A 16,244-nucleotide genomic window follows, 5' to 3' on the forward strand; every position below is an offset into this window, starting at 1 on the left:
ATTATTTATTTGGTTACTTTAAAAAGGCACTTCAAAACTTGTGGTTGAATATTTGGCATGTGATCACATCTTTACTAATAACGTTTCTAAATTTTAACTAGCATAATTGTGTTGATGAACCCAAATTTATTTTAAATTATGTCATCACTATAAGATTAGGTATTATCGCATGTTGTAGGTTGAAATCGATACATAGATGTATACAACACATTCAATAATATGTAAAAAATTGTGATTAGAGAAAGAATTTGATGAATTGTAAGTTTTACAAAAAAATATTTTATATTATATCATAATATTAAAAATACAATTTAAAAAAACAAAACTTATTTATCATATATAAACAAAATATCTAAAGACAGATCATCAATATATCAGAAAATTAATGTAACATAATAAATTCAACTTGTCTACGATAATACTAACAAGGTAAAACTATAGAATGAAATAGTTTCTTCCAAAGTTCAGAAGCAAATTTAGAATTAAGAAAGTCTTGAAAATGAGTACCAGATAAGATGTAAGACCATGTAATGGCCTAAAAAACAGGACATCAAAGTTGCGAAGAAAAACTTGAGGGAATAGTGTTAGAAAAGACTACATATATCTGGAACTGCTGTTACAGCAGCAAATTCCAACGATCACCCTTTTCCAAAAAAAAAAAAATTCATCTACTGAATTTCCCTTTTCAAAAAATATGAATCTGATCCCCTCGAGAAGGGAAATTCAGTTCAGTCCATTAGATTTCTCTGTACGAAACATTCTCTGCCTCTCTTACAACAGAGAAAAGATCCTTTATACTTCTCTGTTGCAACTCATTTATACTGTGTTGAAACTTGATATCATTTTTACAGCTTGAATGGAACTACAATACAAAAGATGTATGCTCTGCTACCACATCTTCCCACAAGCCATGTACATATTAGTGGTAGGAGATTTCTACAATCTATGATATCAGAATGTCGTTGCTGGATTCAATTGTATTCAAGATTTTTGCATCAACATTTTGGATCACACTCCGTGATCCATCATCAGAATGAAGAAAGCCAAAAGAATTATTCATGGCTTTTGAAAAAAGAAACATGGTTAAAGAACCCAAGTTTGAAGGCAACAATTCTTATTTCATGCCACCATCAGATTAGCTACTTTGCTTTGGAGTGTAACAGATTGGTTACCAAGTGCAGCTGCTGCTGACTCCACATGCTGGAGAAGAAACTCATATATTTTCTTTCTTATACTAGTCAAGTTCATGGCCAGTTCTGGATCTATGAATTCTTCTTGCTTTCTTCCATCAGGAAGGTCCTTTGTAGATCCAGTCTCATCTAGCCAATCATTCACTCTTTTTAGCTGTGATAACATACCTGCTACTTGACAGTTTTCTGACTGTGCACTAGTTTTAGCTCCTTCATTATCCACCCCACTTTCAGTACCATCTATGGCTTGGAAACCACTATCTAAGGCATCCTCCATGAAGTTCAAGAACCATTTTTGTGATTTGCACATTAGCTGTTTAGCCAAGTCTGCAGTTTCATTCAAACCTCTGCCTTTCACCCACTCTGTAAGAGGCAGATCCTTTTGAAGTTGATCTTGGCGTTTCCTGTTCAGATTTCTCCCACCATCATTTTTTCCAGTGATATCATTTGAATTTCTTCTCCTAGTAGCTTTCATAGAAGCCTTTGTCTGCCCACCTTCACAATCATTTGAATGTGAATTCTTCTTGTCATGACTACCCAAAGATTTGCTAGGTGGAGAAACCTTTTTTGATGATAATTCAGAATTCTGGGCTTTGACTGCAAGTATTTTTGAAGAATTGTCAAGCACAAGAAAGAGTTGATTGTTAACAGGGTTTTCTTTACCGGCTTCTTTGTGGCCAGCAGTTGTGGTCTGCTTTCTGAGAAGAGTAAAGGAAGACAAGTCTGTGGCTAAAGCTGCACGGATCCATAAATTTGCACTCTTGCTTCCCTCTGATGAAAGGTTGCAAGCTTCCACTGCTGAAGTGATATTGCTTTTGTCATCTCCAAAATTCTTACTTTTTGCCAGGTCATCTGCCACAGACAATGCTCTGCCCACCCTGGCATGGAGATCTAAAAATTGCTCCACAGAAGGCTGAGGCTCATCTTTCTTTGCTGACGAACACAATTCTGCAAACATGCTGGAAAACAACGTTTCCTTTAGCAAATCTTAATAAACAAGTGACGCAAAATTGACAAGATGTTACAAACATGAAGATTAGAACAGTTAAAAATTGATATTAGTCTTAGATGACTAACTATTCAACCTGGAAATCTGAAAAATGAACATTATACACAAAATGCATGATAAAATATGGATCTCTTTGAAGAAATCTTATGTCATTAAAGCTACTAGCTTGATGTAATTGTTTGGTCAATCCATCTTTCTGAGGGATGTTGTACTCTTCAAAATTCCGACAAACAAAAACATTTCAACATTCCATCTGATGATAAGCCCTTCAGCAACCATTATGGGTAGAACAGGTGGGCTTAAACAGCATACTCTAAACTTTGATTTGTTCATATAATTCATCGCAAATTATACTCGTTTTTCTGGTATGATTTAAGATGAACCACCTAAACAAATCGAGTATGTTGTTTAAACCAAAATGACAAAACAGAACTACCCACGATAATGTCGTATTAGATTGCAACCATACTGTATAGCATTTTTAAGCCTTAAATATGTGCATTGAACATAGACAGTCTTTACAAGGAAAAGTGGATAATATTATTCTTAAACATCAAAGCATTAACATACCAGACTAAATTATGATATTGCTATCAGAATTCAATTATATAGTTTTTGAGTCAACTTGCCCAATCAGTACCCAAAAGATTGGTGAACATTATAGAAATTGACTAAATTAGTCACTCCATAGTTTTTTAAGCTTCAAACTATTTAAGGATTACCTCAAACACCGAACAACACTTTCTGCTGCTGATGCTTCTTGTAAGGCCTCTGTTGCAGCCAAAAGAGCTGCATCTCTTCTTTCCAGAACTTCCTGCAATGAAAACCACAAACCAAACACAACCGATCATCTTGATGCATTGCAAGACTACTCAAGCAGGAAGCCATCAAACAAGAAAATTGCTTCATTTTCATGAAAGTAAAATAATATACATATAAACATACCTTTCCAGCTCCAACAAAGCTTGAGGGGAGGGAATCCCATGCAATACTGCCATCAGTCAACCTCTTGTTATGGATAGATGCCTTGACTAGATTACAAGGAATAGATGCATCAGAGCAAGTCTTATTGCAGGCAGAATTCTGATTGGATGGTGAATTAGTACTTCCCAAATTTGCAGGTCCCTGTCCAGTTCTCACCTTTACTGGTGAGGAGCCTATGTTACATGTTTTGGGGGATTGTTCACTTATTCCAGAGAGTTTTTTCTTCATTGGAATCTGGCATATCAAAGCAACCAGGACAATGCAACATATTAGAACAAGCAAAATCTGTTTGGTGATATTACATTATGTTTAGTTAGTAGATTTGTTATTAGAAAACACATTTTTTCCTTCATAATAGACATAGAACATGGAGCAATTGAATGAATACTGGCAATTTGGACTTAACAAAACCAGGGATAGATCACAAACTAGTGTACTTCCCAATGTTTATGAGAATTGTTGCAAGGAAGATCATTTCTTAAGAGGCCAGGCCAAATGGACTTTCAGACTTTTGCATGATTTCAACCTAAAAAATATATTTTGGCCAGTTATACCTACAATGAAGGTTATAGAGAGTAGTGACAAGAAAATTTTTAAGTATTAATTAGTGAAAGTATTTTTTTTAAGTTTTTGTATGGGCATTTTATTTTTGTTCATGGTTTTCAAGTATTCATGTGATATGTAAAATGTAAAAAATATTTTTTTTATGTATTTAGTAGTATTTGTATATGTATAAAGGTTAAGAGTTTTATTATTGTATTGTGAATGATTGAGTTTTTATGTAATAGTAAAGAAGGTTATTATATTATTATTTTAATTTGAAAGGGTTTTTCCAAGTGAAATATTATGTAGCATGTTTTCTTTTAATTTGCTTAAGATTTTGTATGCATCACTTCTATTATATAGATTTCTATAGTGTTTACTTTTAGCTTGGAATTATATTTCAGATGTTGTAAATTGGCTATAAAATTCTTTTGATTGAAAACCTAGAAGTTAAGAACTCTAAGTTTTGGAAAAGGATTTGGCATCCTAAATGTTGGCCAATGGCTACTACTTTCAACTGGATTACTATTGTAGGTAAATTTCTTCTATGTGGGGTTGATAGTCCAAATAGATAAAGACAATGGAATGTGTCTTCTTTTAGCCTATTGGTTTCCTATCTTGTTTATGGTGTGATTTGTTGGGTATTTCATGGAATAGTTAGGGTTATATCCAATACTCTCTTATGAATCATTCATGATCCTCTTTAATGCTAAAAACTTTAATCCGTTGGATGATATTAGTTATAGATTGACCTACTAGAAAATCTAGCAAAAACATAATCAAAGTATTTTTTATGGTACAAGAAGGCACATTAGTCAAGCTTATGATAGAATTATGGTCAATCAGGAAGAAATTTGCCGAGTTTGGATTCAAGATTATTAAGAAAAATTTTAGCTAGAATTTAGAGCTTTGATTTTTTTTGGTCATTTGCAAAACTCTTTAGAAGCTAAGCTAAATGATTTTACCAATAACATTATAGAATTTGACTCTAAAATCTTTATTGATCACTTCAAAAGGAAGTATAACTCTCACTTCCAATAGTGGTTGTTGAATGAATGTAAGAAAGATAGATCAACATCCTCATTTGTGGCTTTAATGTTGTCAAGTACATCCATAGTAGAAGGGAATAAAATTAGGGTGTTGATTTCTTGGTTAAATCTAAGTGGAATGACATCAAGGTTGATATTAAAATAATTGAAAGATTGCCCTATCTAGGACTTGAGAAGAGACCTAAGTTTTCTTTTGAATGCTAACTACAATGCCTTTACGGATTCTTTATTCTTGTTGGTGTACTTCTTGCTGATATGTTCATTTTTGCAATAAATTTCCCTGCAGTTAACTTTACTATTACTACCTTTTTTAAGTGGTATTCATATTACTCCAATTTTTTACCATAAACACAAACATTGCTTCCAGCATTTAGAACATGCACAACCTTCACAAGATCAAGTTCTTACGTCATGTCCATGAGACTTGGAGGGCTCCATTCTTGTTGATTTTGTATTTTTAGTCCATCTAGATTTTCTTAATTTCTAAAATTGATGTGTTATGATTATTTTAATATTGGAAGACCTATTAAACAATCCAAACTTATAGTTGTTTTGATATAAACTTTTTTCCTTTATGTTAAAAAAATAAACAACTATTGTTATTCTTATCATAAGAAAATCTAGCCTAAAAAATACTTAAGATATACTTGTTATATAGAACTCCACACGACTTGCTTTTGTATCTCAATATGCTATTAAAAAAAAAAAAAAAAATTATACATTTTGTGCAATAGAAGCTATCAATGACTATCTCAAATAATTGCAATTCCATCTCCATCCTGTGTCATGAAAACTTACATCACGCACTATTGTTGGTCTTTTATAATTTGTACAAATTTATAAAATGTCAATTATTTGTATAGTAAAAAAACTATGGGAGTCCACTCGTTATTCTTTCTTAACTATCATATTTGGTTTATATTTAACATTTATGATTGAAAAGTTTTGAATGGATATTTATTATAATCAATTGATGTATTGTCCATACTTGTTAATTTATCGAGTACTATCATTACATAAAATATATAGTTGAAAGATGAAGCAGATAAATACCAAATTTAGTCAAAATAATTATATACCAAATTAACCTTTTTAATTAATGACTGATTATAGTCTAAACTATTTTGGTGTTGTTAATGTACTATTAATGACTGATTATAACTACCTAAAATGTGCTTGTCCACACCCTTCTTATTAATATCAAAAACAAAATAATCATATAAATGATATAAAATATATTTAACCTTTGTAGAAAACATCATTTCTCAAACTCTTTTACTTTTCTAGGATGGTTTGATATGACCGTTTGTTCATTTCTTACGGTGTGCTCCTTACCTTTGCCTAACACAATCAATAATAGAATCGCGAGGGCCACGGCTGTGATTGACTAACACATCACTATCATGCTGTACGAAAGATCTGTTTTGAAACCAAAATAACCGCAATCCATTTTGTTGTGTTTACTCGTACACTCTCTGAATATTACTCATTTATTTTAATATATTTTAACTCTGATTGCTATGTACTCTACGCTCGGACTAAACACTGTCCACTGAGAATTAATGCAGCATTTTGATCAAGTCAATCGCTTAGGCACATTTAATTTAAAATTTTGATCAATTTATATAAATGCTTTAATTATGGAATTTTAAGCTAATATTAGAGCATTTAAACAGCGCTTGCAAAGTACTTTTTAACTCTAAGGAGGAACTTTGTCCCGTGGAGCCATTGTGGCCTGCGAGAATTAAATTACAAAAGGACTTTTGTGTAAATATTTTAATTTCGTACCTTCCAATATCATGATGGTGACTCAGAATCACTTTCATATAGATTAGATATTTGGTAAGGCTTCTACTTGTAATAAATGCTTTAATTTATATAGTTAAATAATGTCAATATTTATTTAGATGATTTTTCAAAAAAATCTAAGTCAATAGTAAATGTTCAACTACTAATCTTTTTCCTATACAACTATTAAACACCTTATACAGCTACTAAACATGCTCAACTACTCCTCTTCTCATGTTCCACTACCTACTCTTCTTTCCCACCTCTTCAAATTATTAGAATAGAAAAAAACAGAGATATCAATTTTCCACAATCCATAATGAATTGTCTGTGTTCTTCTTTCCTACCTCTTCAAATTATTAGAATAGAAAAAAACAGAGATATCAATTTTCCACAATCCATAATGAATTGTCTGTGTTCTTTCTATATGTTATTGATGCAAAAAAACATACATAATCATACCCAAAAAGAACACAGATAATACAAAAGAATCCAAACTTTAATACAAATTAAAAACTGAACGCCTATAAAATTTGCTTATCCCAAGTTTATGCACCCTAAACTCCTAAATGATGCCGAAATAAACCTAAACTTACCAATTTAAACAAATATACAAGATCAAAAGATTTCATGGACTGACATACCTATATACAAAAGAAACAGCTTGGAAAAAAAGAAAAGAAACTTACAGGATCCATAGAAGCAGATTTGCTAATCGCTTTCTCCCCAAGCTTTCTATTAAATCCTAGAATTCCTTCCCAACTTCGTCGCAGGCTCTTCACCTCCACCTCCTTATTCGCGACACTCCCTCCTCCTGGTCCTCCAGCGCTCCTGGGCCTCCTCTTACTTCCAGTGTTCACAGACCTCTTACAGGATTCGATCCCACGACCTCCCTCTCCATTTCCATCCCCACACCTGTCGTCACCACAGGACTGGCGTTTCTGGGAGATACAGGGTGACCGAAGACCGACAGACGGCGCTGACGTGGCACTGCCGGATCTCCTCAACTCCTTGCGAAACGAAACGTCCAACGAAAATGCCAAGTCAAAAGCCGGGAAATCGCAGGACACAGGGATGTCCTCGGGGCTACCCACGAACGGACGCCGACGTGGAACGGGCCGAACGCCACGTAGGACAGGATAGGGAGTCCCGGACTCCAGCTTGGCAACGTGGATGAACTGGCCGAGCTGCAATTTGTCTGTGAGAATGAGGTCGGCCTGCTCCTCCGCCAATGAAACATACGTGGCCTGTGCAGAATCCGAAACTTTAAGGTAAAACCCGCGGTTCGGCCACAGCTCTTTTCCGGCCAGTGCGGGAACTATTCCGATCACCTGTAACAGGGCGCTCCTATATTCTCCGGCCACTTTCACGTCGGAGTTCATGTGCTGCAACAGTTTCAGCAAAACGCCCGGTGTTAACGACGCCATTAATTCTCACGTCTTCCAACCAAGCTCAAATGCTGTGCCGAATTAAACTGGAATTTCATTCCCATTCACAGGCTAAATTTTGTGAGCATAATTTGTGTCAGAATTTTGGGCATTTTGTTTGATGTCTATATACGAAAAAAATACGGGGTCTGAATTGATAGGGATCGGAAGCACGTGCTTCAGGACACTGATCGAACCCACGCTGGGCCCTGCGCTCGCGGTAGTATAAATATAAATATAAATGTTGCTGTGTGTATTTATCTATTGTCCACGTATGAGAAGTAAATGGTGTAGATTCATTCCAGGGAGCTTGGAGAACATGTATTGTGATGTACATTTTCTGGTCGACATTTACGACACATGCTACGGGAGCACGTGCAAGATGCCATGCTGCCATGTGCAACTCCAGAGTTCATCTGTGGCAGAATCGCTTAAAGAGCCCGCAAATTATAGTGTGTACGGTGTGTTGTACATGAAGAGTGAACTCTACGGAATACACTCCAAAGTCTCCAGATTGAATAATCCATCTTTCATAGACTGATCTTCTATTTTTAATTTTTATATTATGAATCTGGATCAAAAAGCTTGTATTATTAAGTCTTGTTTCTTTTAAAGATTCATTTAGATTATTTATTTTTAAATTGTTTTTTGTATTGAATACGAATATCTTCACACATTGCACATTCAATGATGAGGCGCTCTTTAGTTTTAACCACTTCTTTGCTACAAAAAATATTATTTTTCTCCTTCCAATTTTAATTGAGAGTTATCCATCTACCAGTCTTGCATCTAAGATGATTCAAATTTGTTCTCAACTATGCAACTAGAAGTCTAGACTTTCCTTTAATTGCAACCCTCAAATAATCTTTTTCATCATGTTCTCACATGGGTTTGAACTCTTTAACATAATACGATGTTTTTGATCAGTTTGCTTTGTCCATGTAGTAATTTTGAATTTTTCTAACGCAAACCTTTTTATCTCTTCATTAATGTTGCGGTATTCTTGCAAATTGAAAACCCATTTGCTCATCCACTTGCTATTTTGCTTCATCAAAGTCTTATTCCTTTTTGGGTGAACAAAGCTTATCCATGCTTCAAATTTTTTTTAAATAACTTAGCAAACAAATTATTGTTGAATCTTCGTTTAGAAACATTCATGTTTTAGCCAAAAGAATCTCATAAGAGACCGTTGATTTGACTTTGAGATTACTAGTGATTACATGCTTTTAGATTCTTTCTAACTACTTCCACTTGTGATTTGACATCCTACTCCCTTAGAAACTTAAAAAAAATTTTAAACAAATGTCTACAAGATCAAGCAATTCATTATAAGAAATCAAATGATGTTGTGATGCATATAAATATTAATAATAGGTTGTTTGTATTAAGTCTATTGGATATCTTTTTTATGATCTTGAATCAATTATCATTTATCTTTGATCAAATAGTTCACAATTTTGGTTTATCTTTTTTTTTTTGTTTAAAGATAATCAAGGAATTGACATTTAAAATATCAATGCAAATGATTAATATATCTTCTTGAATTCAAAATTTTATGACATCTAGTATTATTTCAATTTAATCACTCTAAACTTTGACTTGGTAGGTGGCTCATCTAAAATGACATCTACATCTCCAATAGAACCCACTTATTAGTGTGCTATTTAAGCTAAACTTTTCATTTCTATTAACTCCAAAGTACAAAAACAACATATTATATCAATGCACTCTTTCTTATATATTGACTTTCGAATGTTACATCTTAAATAACACAAACTAATTTTTATTCGATAACTACACATTATTCTTTTTTCTCCCAATTTATTCTTCAAAATGACTGCATTGACTTTCTCTATCATTTATCTTTCACTACATTCATTAATGTTCAAAGATTCTTCTAAATTACCTAATATTCCATTTACCATCTATTTTCCTTTTCATTTCAATTACATGTAGGTAATTCTTTCTATTCAACTTTTTTCTTCCATTAAAACCATCCGTGCCCTGGCATAGCATGTTCCATATGCCTGCCACCTTATTCCTTCCTTACTCTCATCATACCCATTGCATTGTCACTGCCACCTGTCAGTTTTTTCTCCCTCATTCTGACGCCCCTCGCATAAATGATGACAGACAAGGCAAATTATTTGTCACTTAAAAAATAAAAATAAAATATATTGTGGGTGTTTTCGTAGCATTGCAGTGATTATTCCAGTGTTCTCGCAACGCGGAATGCTTCAAGTTTAAGTTCCAATCTTCTTGGATTCCCATAAACAATTGAAACAAATCTCGATTTGTAATGCTAAGTTCTTAAATCCTTCCACGTGAGACTCATTTTTGCGGAATATAAAAAAAATTAATAAATTTCAACTTGATTGTTGGGTTTTTGGATTTGATTCTGTGGACATTTTTTAATATCTAACATTTTGAATCATATTTCATAATTTATTATAAGATGAAAGAGTACATAGTTAAAAAAAAAGATTAAAAATTAAAAGAGGAGGAGAAAGGGGGAGAGAAAAGAGGTTGCACACAAACTCAAAGTAAGAGTTGTATGTCAATAGACTTTTAGTTTGTTGGTGAAGTTGAATGGTTCTTAATTAAACAACGGGAGGATCAAGTCTTGCTGAGTGCAAGGCTCCGACATCATAAGAGATGAGGCCAGGACTATGCCTCATCAAGTAAATTCGGTGGAATGGATGCCCCTCAGCCCTAGACTCTTATCCAAAGAGGTTTCAGCTTATAGATTAATACCCTTACTAGACTATCGTACATAGTCCTCATCAAGTAAATTCGGTGGAATGGATGCCCCTCAGCTCTAGACTCTTATCCAACGAGGTTTCAGCCTATAGATCAATACCCTTACTAAGACTATCGTACATAGTCCTCATCAAGTAAATTCGGTGGAATGGATGCCCCTCAGCTCTAGACTCTTATCCAAAGAGGTTTCAGCCTATAGATTAATACCCTTACTAAGACTATCGTACTCGTAGGTCTAAACCTCCATTAAAAAAAAAAAGAAAAAAAAAAAAAAGAAAAAGAAAAAGAATGAAAGTCATACAAAGAAAGAGAATTAAATGAAAAAAATAGAAGAAAAACATATGAAAAAGAATAAATTATTTGTATAATGATATAAACTAAAAATATTATCACTACTTATAGATTTATAATAAACTTATGAGTAGTTATAAGTCTATTTTTAAATCTATATATTTATATGTAGTTAAATATTTATAAATACTTGTGAATATACTTATAAGTATTTGTAGATTATTAAATAAACTTATCTAGTTACTAATAGATCTATATATAATAATAAGTATAGATTCATAAATCTATAAGTACTTGTATGCATATTTATAATATATAGATAGATTTATAAGTATATGTATCAATACAAGAATAATGGAGCCTACAAGTTAATGACAAGTCTATATACGCTATTGACGATAAGAATTTAGAAAGAGTGAGAAAAAAACCTCTCACAGTAACAAGATAGTTTAGGTCAATGTTAAAGAAACAGTCTCAATGTGGTTCAAATGCCACAAGAAGCTAAGCTAAATTATTTTACCAACAATATTATGGAATTTGACTCTAAAATCTTGATTGATCATTTCAAAAGGAAGTATTCCTCTCGCTTCCAATAGTGGTTGTTGAATGAATGTAAGAAAGACATCAACATCCTCATTTGTGGTTCCAATGTTGTTAAGTGGATCCATATTAGAAGGGAAAAAAATTAAGGTGTTGATTTTTAGGTTAAATTGGCTTCTAAGTGGAATAACATCAAGGTTGATACTAAAATAATTGAAAGATTGTCCTATATAGGACTTGAGAAGAGACTTTTTTTTTTTTAATGCTAATTGTGCAATGCCTCTCTAGATTATTTATTCTTGTTGGTGTACTTCATTCTAATATTTTTGTTCTTGCAGTGTTCTATTTGGTTATTCCCCTATGGTTATCTTTATTATTACTATCTATTTGAGATGGTATTCCTACTACCTTTATTTTAACATAAACACAAACATTTTTTTCAACATTTAGAACATGTACCAAATTCACAAGATCAAGTTCTTATGTCTTGTCTATGGGATTTGGAGGGTTCCTTCTTTCTTATCAATTATGTTTGTTTTTTTAAACCACAAGATTTGAGTAGCCCCCTATTAATTGCAATGCATTGAGAAATTTTTTTAGCACAATCGATGATTTTGTTGCAACATGCCCTCCAATACCATGGACTAGGGGAGACTAGACCTCATGACATCGTGCCTAGAATAGGAAGCACTCACCAATTGAACTAAGCCCCCAACTCAAACTTTGTTGATTGTGTATATATGGCCCATGATCTAGATTTTCTTAATTTCTAGAATTGATATGTTGTGATTATATTTAAAAATTGACATACCTATTAAGCAGTTTTGTTGTTTTTGATATAATTTTTTTCTTTATGTTAAAAAGAAAATTGATGTTTAAGAAAAATCTAAACTAATTAAATTTAAAATTAATGAACAAATGATTACATTGACTAAACACCTATTATTATTTTTATCATAAGAAAATCTAACTTGAAAAAAAAACTTAAGATAGACTTGTTATGTAAAACCCCATAGGACTTCCTTTTGTATTTCAATACATTATATATATAAAAAATTAATTATACTTTTTGTGCAATAGAAGTTAGCAATTTCTATCTCAAATAATTGCAATTCCATCTTCGTCTTATGTGTCAGAAAAAAATTTATCATCACTTATTGTTGTTGTTTTTTTCTAATTTGTATAAATTTATCAAATGTCAATTATTTTTAAATTAAAAAATTAAAACTATTGTAATGACTACAGGAGTCCACTCTTTATTATCTCTTAACTATCGTATTTCTAAGTGTGCTATTGTTTATATTTAATATAGATGATTGAAAAGATTTGAAAGGATATTTTTTGTGATTAATTGGTTTATTGTACATACATGTTAATCTATTATGTAGTAGATCATTATATAAAATATATAGTTGAAATATGAAGTGGATAAATAAAGTCTAGGCTTTCAAATCTTTGTAGTCATACAAAATTATTGATGACACTAAAGTTTGGAGGATATGCAATTGTTTAAAAATTGTCTAACGTTGACAATAGGTATGGATTATCTAATCATCTGATTGGATTTTCCTCAAATGTTTCTTGTAATTTTCTTCTTCATTCTCTTTATTGTACAATATTCACATATCACTTGGTGGATTGGTCTTGACCACCTAGTGGCCTCTTCTTGCCTTTATTGGGATCAAAGGGCATAAATTACTCAAATCTGACCTGATTCTTTTAATGTAATGATACCCATTGTTTACTGTCATAGGAAACTATTCAATTTTTATATCAAGTAAATAGAAATCATTTGTAGAACATAACACAATGCAATGTATCAATGTAGAACACAATATAGACTTCAAAAAGATATTTCATTGATCACCATATGCAATGTGTGTACAAATTACTCTGTGTTCCTGAGACATAATGAATACATAAATAGTGTTTGGTAGTTGGTTAGGATTGGCAACTGTTAGCAACTATTAACAACTACCCATTCGGAAACAAGTGACATCACATAACTGACTACAACATAATTTTAATTAACAAAAATATTATTTATTAACTAGGACAAAATTGTCGGCTATACTAATATTCCGAAAATTATACATCTAAAACGTACTAAGTGTAGTATAATCTTTCTTATACAACTCATATTAAAGAAAGGTCATAGTGAAAAGCACACTGAGAAAAGTACAAAAGAAAATCAACTCAACCAATTTTATATTTTAAATGATAATAATTACACGTGTTTCATTCTTCATTCTTCGTTATCTAAGATCTTATAATCATATTGGTGATCATATTGATAGTATAAATGCCTCTCAATCTTTAACTCTAAATCAAAGAATCTTAATAGTCATATACATTTAACATCAATTAGAACACTCTTCATTCCTTAAACTATTGTTCACTTTTGTAGGACGCATGGATATGACCATTTGTTCACATGAATTTCTTTCTCAAAGCATGCTACTTGTCTTTGCCTAACAATTCCAAGCAATGGAATCCAAAAATTATATAAATATTTATGAGAATTATATATTTTAAATTAGTACCTTTCAATACCATAGATGGTTGGTCACTTTGAATCACTTTCATATATAGTTTATTTGGCAATATTTTTATTTGTGTAATGAATGTTTTAAGTTTATGTCATCAAATATGATATCATATCAATATGTTTTTCTTTGATGTTTCTCAAGAAAGATCCAAAAATAAAGATAAGATAGGTAATTATACATGAAACTATAATAAGTGTACTTAAGTCAATCAATATCACATGATATATTACTTTTTAGATCTAAAAGAATACATTCTATTCAATTATGTATGCTAGTCAAGGCACAACTTTAAAATTACAACTACTACTATTATACTATTAAAAACATTAGACACTAAAATAGCAAATATTAGACTACTAATCCTCTCCCCTATCCAACTATTAAACATGTTCTGCTACTCCTTTCCCATATACAATTGCAAAGAAAGAGGGCCTTATATTGGAGTACCCTAACTTCTTGCCTCCCAAAATCCGTCATGGATATTTCAAATCACTTTCAATTTTGTAGAGCTACTTGCTTGTGAAGTTCCCTACTTAAAAAAATTGTTTTCAAGTCCACATGATCAAAATAGTTGCTGCATCACGTGCCTCTTTTGCTAAAGTGTCCAAAATAGTCTCAAAGAGAAGTAAGACTGATAGTTGTGTATTAAGTCATGTGTATTGGTGTGCTGATGTTGCTTTTTGAAATTTACTTAAATCTTTTTGGAGATAAGTATTAACATGACACTTTTTGTGATCCACTAATAGACTAATTGTACCCAACAGCAACTACCATTCCCAAAACCCCCTCCACTTTTAGCTTCTCTTCTTCACACACGCTTGAGTACTAATCTCCCCTACCTCTCCAAATTATTAAAATACACAAAAATTGAAAACTTCACTGAAAATTGAGGACCAAACAATCTAAGAAAAAAGATCCAATTGCCATCCAATCTAACTTCATGTAACCTAAACTCCTAAATGATAGGAGAACATAGAAGCCTAAAAGATTTCATGGACAGATGTTATTGATGGACCTATAATTTCTATCTCAGTTTCTTTCTTGATATTCAACTTACCAATTTAAACGAATATAGAAGACCAAAAGATTTCATTGACTGATATATTATATACAGGAAGCGGAAGTTAAAAAAAAAAAAGAAACTTACAGGATCCATAGAAGCAGATTTGCTAATTGCTTTCTCCCCAAGCTTTCTATTAAATCCTAGAATTCCTTCCCAACTTCGCCTCGGGCTCTTCGCCTCCACCTCCTTATTCGCAACACTCCCTCTTCCAACGCTCCTGGGCCTCCTTTTACTCCCAGTGCTCACAGACCTCCCTTTACACGATTCGATCTCACGACCTCCGACTCCATTTCCATCTCCACACCTGTCGTCACCACAGGACTGGCGTTTCTGGGAGACACAGGGTGACCGAAGACCGACAGACGGCGCTGACGTGGCACTGCCGGATCTCCTCAACTCCTTGCGAAACGAAACGTCCAACGAAAATGCCAAGTCAACAGCCCGGGAATCGCAAGACACAGGGATGTCCTCAGGGCTGCCCACGAAGGGATGCCGACGTGGAATGGGCCGAATGCCACGTAGGACAGGATAGGGAGTCCCGGACTCCAGCTTGGCAACGTGGATGAACTGCCCCAGCTGCAATTTGTCGGTGAGAATGAGGTCAGCCTGCTCCTCCGCCAATGAAACATACGTGGCCTGCGAAGAATCCGAAACTTTGAGGTAAAACCCGCGGTTCGGCCACAGCTCTTTTCCGGCCAGTGCAGGAACTATGCCGGTCACCTGTAACAGGGCGCTCCTGTATTCTCCGGCCACTTTCACGTCGGAGTTCATGTGCTGCAACAGTTTCAGCAAAACGCCCGGTGTTAACGACGCCATTAATTCTCACTTCTCACAGCCAACTGTCAAGCTCAAATGCTCTGTACCTAAATAGACTGGAATCTCCTTCCCATTCCCAGGCTAAATTTTGTGAGCATAATTTGTGTCAGAATTTTGGGCATTTTGTTTGATGTCTATATGCGAAAAAAATACGGGGTCTGAAATGATAGGGATCGGAACCACGTGCTTCAGAGCACTGATCGAACCCACTCTGGGCCCTGCGCTCGCTGTCGTA

The 16,244-nt window shown here is 33.4% G+C and overlaps 1 protein-coding gene across 1 annotated transcript; it reads right to left on the reverse strand.

Annotated features, from left to right (window-relative positions):
* Window positions 1-451: 451 nt before the first annotated feature.
* On the reverse strand, window positions 452-16,043 carry LOC131060281 (uncharacterized). The gene is made up of 6 exons (XM_057993456.2): window positions 15,278-16,043; window positions 8,135-8,237; window positions 7,253-7,995; window positions 3,145-3,417; window positions 2,922-3,013; window positions 452-2,149 (listed from the first exon to the last, which is right to left on the reverse strand). The coding sequence occupies exons 1-6, from the start codon at window positions 16,007-16,009 to the stop codon at window positions 1,120-1,122; spliced, it is 2,973 nt and encodes a 990-aa protein (XP_057849439.2). The 5' UTR covers window positions 16,010-16,043; the 3' UTR covers window positions 452-1,119.
* Window positions 16,044-16,244: the final 201 nt, after the last annotated feature.

This window comes from Cryptomeria japonica, chromosome 1 (assembly GCF_030272615.1).
Source record: "Cryptomeria japonica chromosome 1, Sugi_1.0, whole genome shotgun sequence".
Classification (NCBI taxonomy): Eukaryota; Viridiplantae; Streptophyta; class Pinopsida; order Cupressales; family Cupressaceae; genus Cryptomeria; species Cryptomeria japonica.

Excerpts from the sequence above, each read along its gene's own strand:
- LOC131060281 (XM_057993456.2), bottom strand. The coding sequence starts at position 16,009 with ATGGCGTCGTTAACACCGGGCGTTTTGCTGAAACTGTTGCAGCACATG. Across the intron at positions 3,418-7,252 it reads AATCTGCTTCTATGGATCCT|ATTCCAATGAAGAAAAAACT; the intron begins GTAAGTTTCTTT and ends TTGATATGCCAG. Across the intron at positions 2,150-2,921 it reads AGTGTTGTTCGGTGTTTGAG|CATGTTTGCAGAATTGTGTT; the intron begins GTAATCCTTAAA and ends GTTGTTTTCCAG.